This window comes from Azolla caroliniana, unplaced genomic scaffold, assembly GCF_043228905.1.
Source record: "Azolla caroliniana isolate FFs.n. ecotype wild unplaced genomic scaffold, voAzoCaro1.0.p SCAF_10, whole genome shotgun sequence".
Classification (NCBI taxonomy): domain Eukaryota; kingdom Viridiplantae; phylum Streptophyta; class Polypodiopsida; order Salviniales; family Salviniaceae; genus Azolla; species Azolla caroliniana.
The window spans coordinates 2,850,401-2,861,484 of NW_028230445.1; the positions used below are offsets into that span (position 1 = coordinate 2,850,401).

General features: G+C 34.7%; 1 protein-coding gene across 1 annotated transcript; it reads right to left on the reverse strand.

Annotated features, from left to right (window-relative positions):
* Positions 1-1,968: 1,968 nt before the first annotated feature.
* Positions 1,969-10,677, reverse strand: LOC147858694 (ABC transporter G family member 11-like). Its single transcript, XM_087325671.1, has 12 exons — positions 10,392-10,677; positions 9,081-9,160; positions 8,910-8,912; positions 5,353-5,642; positions 4,793-4,964; positions 4,435-4,560; positions 4,101-4,223; positions 3,480-3,674; positions 3,288-3,374; positions 2,688-2,960; positions 2,501-2,608; positions 1,969-2,419 (listed from the first exon to the last, which is right to left on the reverse strand). The coding sequence occupies exons 1-12, from the start codon at positions 10,675-10,677 to the stop codon at positions 2,135-2,137; spliced, it is 2,028 nt and encodes a 675-aa protein (XP_087181797.1). The 3' UTR covers positions 1,969-2,134.
* Between the last annotated feature and the right edge of the window lie 407 nt (positions 10,678-11,084).

Sequence of the window (11,084 nt, forward strand, 5' to 3'; positions counted from 1 at the left end):
TCCCTGGATCTGGTTCACGCCGGATCTCATCCAAATCCCATCCGGAGGGACTGAATTCCCAACAACTCCTCAGTGCTCACTGAAAATTTGCAAGCTATGTTATATAAGCTATGTTCTCATCTAAGTTGTTCCGATCATGATGTTCCTATTCACAAATATGATGTCAAAGATGACACTACATTACATAATGATATGCCAATGGAGAATGAGATTTAAAAATAATGGTGCTTAGCCTCTAAACTTTAGAGGTCATGATATAAAGCATCTCACATCGACTTAATGGCTTCTGTTTTGCTTGATGATTTTATATATTGTTCAATATCATGAGTCATGACCTTTTATAGATGCGATATGACATATTGAGGGAAACTCCTTTCTCCTATTGTACTAATACCCTAGTTGTACTCCCGAGTCCCCATGCATGTGCCAATGTAAACTACCCCTTGCCACTTGGCCATAGTCATTGAAATAATTGTCCCAACTCCCAAGCATTCAAGTTAATTTTATTGAGGTGTTACATAGTATCAAAATTTCCATATGATCATATCAAGCCATGAGTGAAAATTATATTTGTGCTCGTCTAAGTGGAATCATGTTTCTCGTTGACAACTATCTTTCCTTATTGCCATGGAATCTACAATGACGAATGAATCCAAGCTTGGAGCATCGTTGTTGATTCTGTTCACACTAAGGTTGTTAGGATATGTTGTCAACTATTGCATGTTGGGCATGCTTCCAACTCATGTGCTTCTTTTAGCTCTCTCCAAAGTTTCTATTTAGATGTTTCCAATGTATATTATGGAGGCCTCCTTGCTTGAGTAATTTTCGGTCACGTTGGCCCTTTCAAAACACTAAATTCACATAGCATGAGAGTGGTAAATCAATTAGGGCTAGAATAATTTATACCATTTATACCTAAAGAGTTACAATAGAATTACCAAAGGAGAAGTGCATAATTAGTAATCACCAAAGACTACATGGCATTGTATTATTTACGAATCATCTAGAATGTTCAACACAGATTAAAATAACATGTTACAACATTTTGTGCACCAAGGTTTACTCTTTTACCCCAATGAACAAGAAACGTGTCACATCTTTCTACGCACCAAGGTCGACTTTTATATGTAGCGATCTATTCATGTGATAGATAGATGGAGATGAGGATGATAAAAACAAAATTGAAGCTTGAAGGGACATGTTGGAAATAAGGTCAAGTTATGGGGATAAATATGGTGAATGAGAGTTGAATAATTAGACATTTTCAAGGAAGATTTCTCTGAAAGGCCATTGGCTTGGATTTTAACTTTTACAATATGGAATTGTTAACAATGTAATTTACTAGTAACTACATAGAAAGTATACATATATCTTACTATGGTGACATGACACGTGCCTAACTAATAAATTCACTTTATGTATGACAAAAACACAGTAAACTAGGTCCACACACACACGCACACGCACGCACATTAAAGAGTGTTCATATTGTTTAGTGGGGAAGAATCCGTTTTAGCTCTACTAGGAGTAGGCATTTTGATTATAGTCTTGGTATCATACAACATTCATGAAATACAATAGACCTTTTCAGCTTAATGTGACCTACAATCAATATATTATAGGTTATAAACCAAATAATGATTCACCCATTCAAATGAGTTTCAGATCCAAAAAGATTTGCATGCTCCAAGATGGGGATGTGTTGTGCAAAATATTGTGTCATACTCAAACGGTAAACCTTGGTTCTCAAATATTTCCTTGTTGATATCAATCTTTTATGAAAATGTAACCTTACTAGACAAAGAATGAACTTGATCTTGATCATGATCATGATCATGTCGTCGCCTGAGTTTTTCTCGCAGCAAATTTGCTTATTTCTCAAACGAGATGAATTAAGCTTATTATTAATATGCTAACAAATTTCCCAATGAAAATGACGGACAAAATGTGCATTGATTATAATTAAGGAATCAAAATTAATGGCGATCTTAATATTATATGTTGTATAGTTCATATTCATAGGGTGCCTCCTAAACGCATCAATATACTAATCGGTAGCATACATGTGTGATTTGAACTATTAGCATAAAAGATTTGGAAAAGAATTTATTAAACTATGACCTCTTGAAGGGGCTTATGGCTCTCCAGAATGTCTATGCATCAAGGCTTTCTTCCTTTCCAAGGATTTCTTTGACAAATAACCTTTCACCCAAGGGGTCACATCTTCATTTAATTTGATACAAATGAAGAAAATGATACGGTAGATGAACACCATTGCTAGAATCACAGACAGATCCCACCACTTTGATCTATTTATATCTATTTCGAAAACTTGTGTTAGTACCGAATCCCCTTCTAGGTTCGGAACTCCATTTTGATCCTCAAAGACAAGACCATGAAGATCATTTTGGGATTGACCCTATTTAGCAACAAAGAAAAAGAGAGAACACTATTACCAAAATATTTCACAACCAATTCATTCGATTAAAATGAGAAATACCTGGATGGCCCAATAATCAAAGGCAATGTATGTAATTGGATACTTCCATACTGGTTTTGGGATATCATTTGGCAATCGAAAATATCCAGCAACTAACATGAACATCCCCTAGTACCAACAAATAATTTATCAAACAAAAATCTTGAACTAGGAGCTTATAAAATATATTGTTTACGAAGGCGAATACCTGAATTCCAGCTCCGATGATGATACCCATGAGGAAGTTCGGGACAACACTTGCAATGGCCATCATGAGGCCTTCAACAACCGAAAGACTCAAGAAAAGTGACAACATGAAGTATAGAAAGTGAACGAATCCAGGGTGTAATCCAACCATGAAGTAACTAATGGAAGATGATATAATTGCTATGACAAGAAGGAATGGTGTAGAAGAAAGGGTGTGCCCCATGACAAAGCTAATTACTTCGTAATGCCCATTTAGTCTTTCCTTGTGGAAAACCTATGTTACCGAAAAGGTCAGAAAACAATTAACATCCATACTATTTAATATGACGAGTATTATGAATTATTATCTTATCCATCTAGTAAAAAACATACATATTTATTAGAGTGGATGTCAATTATTCAAGGAAAACTCTCGACATATTGTCGATATCATGTATTAAGAATGTGAACTCAATGTGATTATATTATAATGTGTCATGTTTCTCTTCAGAGTGATGAAAAGGTTTTAAGACACCAAGATGATTATTTACTCCTCAAGCTTAAGTAAATACAAAATTTAATAAACATAATGTAGGTAAGGGTAGAAAAGGATAATATTCACCCTCATGTCTTCAACAAATGATGGAAACCCGCCTATGGACATGAAAGTCACAAAACCAAACATGAAAGCCCCACACGATCCTCTTGCCTAAAGTCATACAAATCTTATAAAGATGTATTATACACCTCAAATCTAGGCAAAAGTATTTACCTAACAAATTATTATCAAATGGAAGTTTGGATCCACACTTACATAGAGTGCATGGTAGCTTGTGCCCACATTGTAGTAGATTGTACCCACACAAACACTGACAATGATGTAAATAACAAGGCGTAGCCAGTAATATCCCATATCCCTTGTCATGTTGGTAAAGGATCTTCGAGTTAATGTCATTGATTGCTTGACGAAACTTGCTTTGCTACCACATGACTCCAATTGTGTTCCTTTCTAAGCACAATTATCAAACATAATTTGCATCATCTCTTGTTTCTTAATACACAATATTGCAATTTATTATCTGTTTTGGATATCAACTTCAAAACAATAACGAGGGTTTCAAGTTCTTATATGAGCCACAAAAGTTTGATTGGAGTTAATCAAATGATAGTGATATCTAATCAAATGCCATAACATTGTCTTTGATGTTTTGTCTCTACATTGGCATAGATTTAACTTTGACATCTTATCACTAGGAAGGCAATGAGGATCCCAATGCATTACAAATTTGTGTGAATCCCTCCAAGATCTTACAATATATTGAATCTTATTTCCATAGTAAATATTTCAAAGAAAAAACACAAGGGAGAAACCTAATGAACATGTAATTAAATATTATATTTAATTATCATACTTAAAAGTGGCACCCTCACTCACCCGTTCCAAAAGTATTTTAAGTTTTGAGGTAGCAGTGGAGGCATATGTAGAATCCTTGTAAGACTCAATAAGAATCTCAATTATCTCAGTTGTGTTGCGATTCTCTTGAGGCTCTGACTCCGTCTAAAAGAAATAACATTAAAATATTATTTTTACATTACTTAACTCAAATCTAAGAACATAATGTATAGTTGAAGTCTTGACTCCTTGCCAATGTTATAAGGGATGATGTTTCAACCTTATTTTGATCATTTGTAAGTATAAGTGTGTACTAATTATACATTGATCGAAACTAATCTAATAATAAAACATGATGTAAATTTGGAACCCTTACCAATGCTTTACGTGATGATCTTTTAAGAGTCTCTTTCACTCTATCAAATTCCGCATTGATGCACCGTAGAAAATGATCTGATGGATTGCGTAGAGGAGGGCAAGGAAATCCACATTTTGCAAAAAACTATTCAACAAATAGCAACAATCAGTTGAAGAGAGGCTAACATCACAAATGTTGAGTTTGTCAATATTGAAAATTGTAAAACCTTATGAGCTTAAATATGTTTCATGGATGTGCTAGTCATTTATACAAAGTAGACGTAATTAAGAACATATGATGGGTAAATAAAGATGTCAATTAATCAATGGCTCTTGACATAAACAAATTAATATTTAAGAACATAGGTTTTCCTTACATTGCATGCCTCGGACACTTTGCCAAAATAAATAGTTTTGCCACCCGCGAGGAGATAGAGGGTGTCAAAGAGTTGGAACACATCGCTACTAGGTTGATGGATGGAAGCAATAATGGTTCGTCCACCCATTGCGAGGTTGCTTAGTGTTCGGGTTACAAAGAATGAAGATGCACTACGGAAAATGACAAAGCATTCCCAAAAGAAATAAATTTACAATAGGATAGTTATTAGCCTATGCATTAGTTTTTAAACAAGCAAGTTATAATTATTTGAGAAATATAATTAAGTCCATGCACCACCTCTTCATGAAAACATAGATAGGAAGAGAGGGGAATTAGTTGTCCAAACATTGCAAAAGCTTTAAATTTTTGTTTGTTGTAAAACAATAGTTTGTCACTAGAGAGAAAATGTTGATATGGTGCTAGTCAATGCAACATCATTATTCAATTAAAGAGTTACACTTCCATCAAATGCAGGAACATAAGAACTTGCATCAAACTAGAACATTGGAAAATCAACAATAATGTAAGATTATGTTTTTGAGAAAATAACCCACATACCTGTCTAGACCACTAGTGGGTTCATCAAGAAAGAGTAGGCATGGGTGCAAGAGGATCTCAATAGCAATGCTAAGGCGTCGCTTCTCACCATTGCTAATGCCTCGTATGTGCCAATTTCCCACATGTGTGTTAGCACAATCTTGTAAACCCATCTCTAGAATGACGGCATCCACCAAGGCTTGCTTGTTTGCATATGACACATCACTTGCCAACCTTGCCTCTACTGAGTACCAAACACTCTCTCGAACTGTTAGTGTCCCTAAAAGATGATCATCTTGTGTTACATATGCCTGCACTACCCCCAAACATAAGATTACAATTTGAATACAACTCAACTTTACCTACTTCTTTACTTCCTAGGCATGATTTCATTGGAGTTACTAATAGTAAACATCAAACAACCCCACAACTTCAAGATCCCATGTTTTAATGTAGTGATGCATGTAGATGTGAACACCCTCTACATGAATATGAGAACATCTTATATAATTTTAAATAAACATATTTTTTGTTTTGTAACAAAGTAAATATATCACTTTATGTGACTCAAAATATTTTAGATTCATCACTTCGAGAAAAATGTGTAGTATTATTATCTTTACTTATGACACATACTACCTTTGATTTCCCATATCTTTTAAAAAATTAGAAACAATGCCCCAAACTATATGAAGATTGTCCAAAATCAAAATATGGAGGAAGAAACATGGAAAAGGGATTGGTTGACCAGTGGAGAATAATGCACGATCCCTTTTTGTCATATGCGTAGGAGACTCAATATGATCTATGGGATGGGGCCAACCCTTACAGAGGAAATTGATGCTATGGTGTAGACCACCAATGCAAGAAGTTAGTGAGAGAGAGAGAGAGAGAGGAATGTATTCTAAGACCAAATTTTAACGTCCTTGGATGGCTAGAAACAAATGAGCCATGGAACATAAAAACAACATGAGGTATGTCGGGACTTCCTTAGCACAAAGAGCCACCCTTTAGAAAAGTACAAGAAGTGAGGGATAATAATGATGATATTTTAACGTCCTTGGATGGCTAGACACGTGAGCTAGGGAACCTAAAAAGAAACTTATGAGAGAGTCTTCATCTACTAGCATTGAGGGTGTAGCCACATGTGTCTCATGTATTTGTCCTAAGGTTATTTCTATGCTAAGTAATTCAGAGTACATTTATGTGCCTAAGAGTAACAGTCGGCAATGGCTCGATTTGAACGAAACCATACCGCGAAATCATAACTAAACGGTTAAAATAGTTTGGTTTGGTTTGGTTCAAGTTCAAGTTTTTTTAAACAGTTTGGTTCAGTTTCGTTCGGTTTCAACAATTAGAAACCGCAGTTTAAATGGTTTATTATTATTATTTATTTAAATTTTTATTTTTAAAACAAACTTTTCATTTTCAAGCCTTATTCTCACATTGTAGGAAAATCTTTAAAATTTTGAAATTTTGAAATTTTAAAAAAATGAAAATTTTAAATTTGAATTTTAACCTAAGTTGAAAACCGACACCGAACCACAAGACTGCGGTTTTAATGGTTTAATGGTCTAAGGGTTTGAACTTTGTGAAATGGTTCGGTTTAATGGTTTCTTGGTTTGGTTTGGTTTCAAAAAATTTAAATGATTCGGTTTTAAACCGGTTCAGTTTTGACACCCTCAAACCGAACTGAACCGAACCGTTGCCAATTGTTATCTAAGAGTAAGCATTTGTGCATTGTTTTTTTTCCCAAAAAAGGAGCTACTTTCCCATTCTTTGGGAGAGATTTTTACAAAAAGCCTATACAGGATCTATAGACTTGCCAAATATAAAGTGGCTCATGCTCCCACTTACCCAAATTAACAAAGCAATTGTTTTCAATAGGTTGAATGGATGTGATTTGGTAACATGTAATATTCATGAATGCATGCTTCAAGATCCTAATAAGGAATCTTGTGCTATGAACACATTAAGGGTTGGTAACTTTGATATGTGAGAGATGATACCCATGTGCTCGCTTGGTGGAGTGTGGTTCTTGATATTTGTTAGCAACATCATAAGGAAGGTTTGGGTGTGCTCATTGAAGAGAAAGGATGATATCTTCAATGACACTTGCTTGTACATCAGGGATCTTCCTCATCTCATATGTGGATGGCATGTTGATAGCAAGGAAGTTTATGAAGGACATCTAGTATTTCATGGAGAGATGAGGCAGAATTTTGACTTATAGATGGATGTTGATCACCTAAGAGAGAATGAAATGGAAAATTCGCCTATCCTAAGGTGATTATGTCACCAAATTACTAGAGCAACTCGTATGGATTCAACCAATCAACTTAATGTGCCAATGTCAACCTATATGAGTTTGGGAAAGAAAGACTTTCCAACTCATACTCGTGGTCAAGCCATGCCCAAGTTGGAGTTGCGTTTCATACATCACTTGAATGTAGAGGGCTACACCAGGTGGATGTAGATGGTACCTACACTTGAGATGTGTAGAGGTAATGTTACCTACACTTTATGATGTGTAGAGGTATGTGAACTTTTGGTCTCGGATTGTTATAAATAGGATGTATTGAAGAAAAGGCTAGTATTTTAGACTAGTGTGAACCATCCAACCACAAACTACGAGAGTGGGTTGTGTGAGGGTTTTTGGTGAGTTGTTTGCATTCTTGAGAATCAATGCGCAAAAGATCCAATTGTCAACATAATGAATGCCACTCTCTTAGGATACCACCATCTCCTTGAGCAAAACTTTTGTATTGAGGTACAGATCACAATCCAACCCTTTGTAGGCACCACTTCAACATTTGTTGCTAAGGGCCAATTTATAGAGCATTGTTTCCTCGAAGTCCACTGTAGTGTTGCTAGATTCCATCTCTTAAAACATTTATATTTTGGATTGAACCGAAATACAAGTGAGACTATGACATCATTTTGAGAAACATCAATGAGTATGCCATGATTGCCATGACCACACGATGGAGTCCTAGTTACAACTTTTGTATAATTTGCATGTCATTACTTCCTTAAAAAGAAAGAGCCAATAACAACATAATGAAGATTGTTGTGTCAATTGTTTAGATTCCAATTATTTAGATATAGTGTGTAAAAACTATATCTAGTGTAACAATATGTTTGAGCTCATAAGTAATGATACACATGAGCTTGTCTTGATACCATAATAGCTTGCTACTAGCATAAGTCTATTAGAAAAAAAACAGAGAGGAGAGAGGCCCTCTCAATCTCCATTATATGAAATGGTGTAATTGAATGTAAGTATGGGTGTGTGTAAGTTTTACAAACAAATACACTTAAATTTGTTTATGACAACAATGTGTCAATGTTTTGGAATATCCATACAAATGGGTACAATAAGATTGTATTATATCTTCCATGTTCTATCGTGTAATAATGCATAATTAAGGTTGTTGAAGTAGTAATGCATTGGAATTGTGGTATCTTGTGATTGTATTGTTCATTGCAAAACAATAACTTTGTGCTACGTTTTAATTATGGATGGTGTTGATTTTTTTACAATTATATGTAGAAAAATTATAATATTTAGTATTTACAATCTAGATTTTATAAATTTACTTTTTTGCATTAGTAGTGAAGGAATATTATTCATAAGACTTAAGAGTCAATTACAATATTTTACCCTACAATAGAATTTGTAAAGAATTTAAGATATTAATAATAATTGAGACATTGCAACCATAAGGATTACAAGCTAAGAATCTTACTGCTTTGCCATAAGAGAGCCTCTTTTTGTGCCCATTTAGTCGCACCAAGCCAGTTTGCACAGTATTTGTCGGTAGTCGACCTATGATCATAAAACAATATTTTGTGAAATCATTATTGCGGATTGATTTGAGTGGTTATTTTGTTTTTGCCACATGAGGGATAGAAATATATGTTTATTTGCCACATTACTTTTCATGTGTTCGAGAACTCCTAAGAGGGGCAAGCTTACATAAGTACAAAAAAATTGCGTGAGACTTGTTCCATTATTTGTACGAATATGTGCAAATGATAACACTATTATTGTTTGCATTGTGGCAAGAGGAAGTGTGAAAATTGGACAATATATATTGGTGTATGCATGTAGATACGTATTTCATTCCAAGGTTTATATAGATACATGACTTATAATTTTCCTTTAAACATGGCCATTGATGTTTTTTTACCTCTACGCCTCAAAAGAAGACCAAGTAAGACATGAAATGGATACTTAGGGAGATAAGGACCAAATAATACGTGATATGGATACCATCATAAATCAATTGACCACTAAGGCCTAGGGATGTGTATATGTATGTAAGAGTGTATATTTTACTCTCATATATACAAGAGTTCAATCGGAGGCATTTTAAACCATTTTTTACAAGTGATTTGTGTAGGCGAGGCTAGTTAAAGGGGTTAATCACATGTTGTACGAGAAAATTCCCATTTTCTTCATGGAAAAAACCCGAATAAGGGATAATGAATGCACAATATATATAAGCTTGTACCTAAAGGCTAGATCATCAATTTCCACGAATACCTAATGGATGTCATGTGGGTAAGGTGGCTAAAAGAATTGATGGTAAGGATAACGTCATATGTCTAATGACAGTGATGATATATAATAGATACCTCAAATTAGCCTTAATGATAATCATTAACAATGATTGTTGACTATATTGAGGTGCATCCCCAATGCTCGATCATGAATTACATGGCTAGGGCCTAAGGGTTCTCATGTGTCGATGGGAACAAACGAGATCAAAGAAAATGCCAAATATCTATTGAATTAGATGATAAAATATGTCTACTTGAAACAAGTTGTACTGCTAATAAATAAGAATGAAATTGTAAAATGAATTTATAAACTCTAAAATAACCCTTGAATTTTTGTTATGGCCTAAAGTATACCCTTGTTAAGCTCTAGATATAGGAAAAATGGGGATTAAGAACTCCATATACTATGGTCTTTTGGCAAAATAAAGAAGAACTTTGGAGTTCCAAGGTATTCCAACGGTAAAAAGAATAATGTACATAGCTACATAATATACCTGAGAGGGCATCAAGCATAGTGGTCTTGCCAGATCCAGAAGGACCCATGATGGCCATAAGTTGTCCGGGCTCAACATAGCCACTCAATCCTTGGACCACACTTTTGCTCTCTCCTTTCCAACTCACAACTTCAACTGAAACATCCTTCCATGCCAAAATTGCACCACCACTCCCTTCATTGTGACTTTTACTTATACTACTGGTGCTTGACCACAAGCTGAAGGTACTATGGTTTGATTCTCTCTTACCACCCACCTTAGGAATTAATTCAGGACCTTGATCCATATTCAACTTTGAAAACAAAAGCAAGCTATCAAAGTCTTAATAATATATGTTCTCCACCAACATTCTTTAACCAAATGTGATTCTCTCTACTTAGTAATCATGTATTATTTGTATATGGCTACTTTGTGTCTAATTATTCTGTTTTCAATCAATAGCATTAGTTTAGTAGTTGTTGCCCATCATCCTTAATCTAGCTAATTATACTTAATGATAACTAATTATACTCTATCCAATCAAACAAGCCAAAACGGTTATACAGATCAGTTGATCTTGAAAGAAAGAGCATATTTGTGTTGGTACAAGGTCGACCTATGTAAAATGTGAGAATTATTAACCGACTCTCAAAGACCCTTAGTTTATTTAGCTCAACTTATTAGGAACCTTATTTTTTCCTATATAGTATGCAT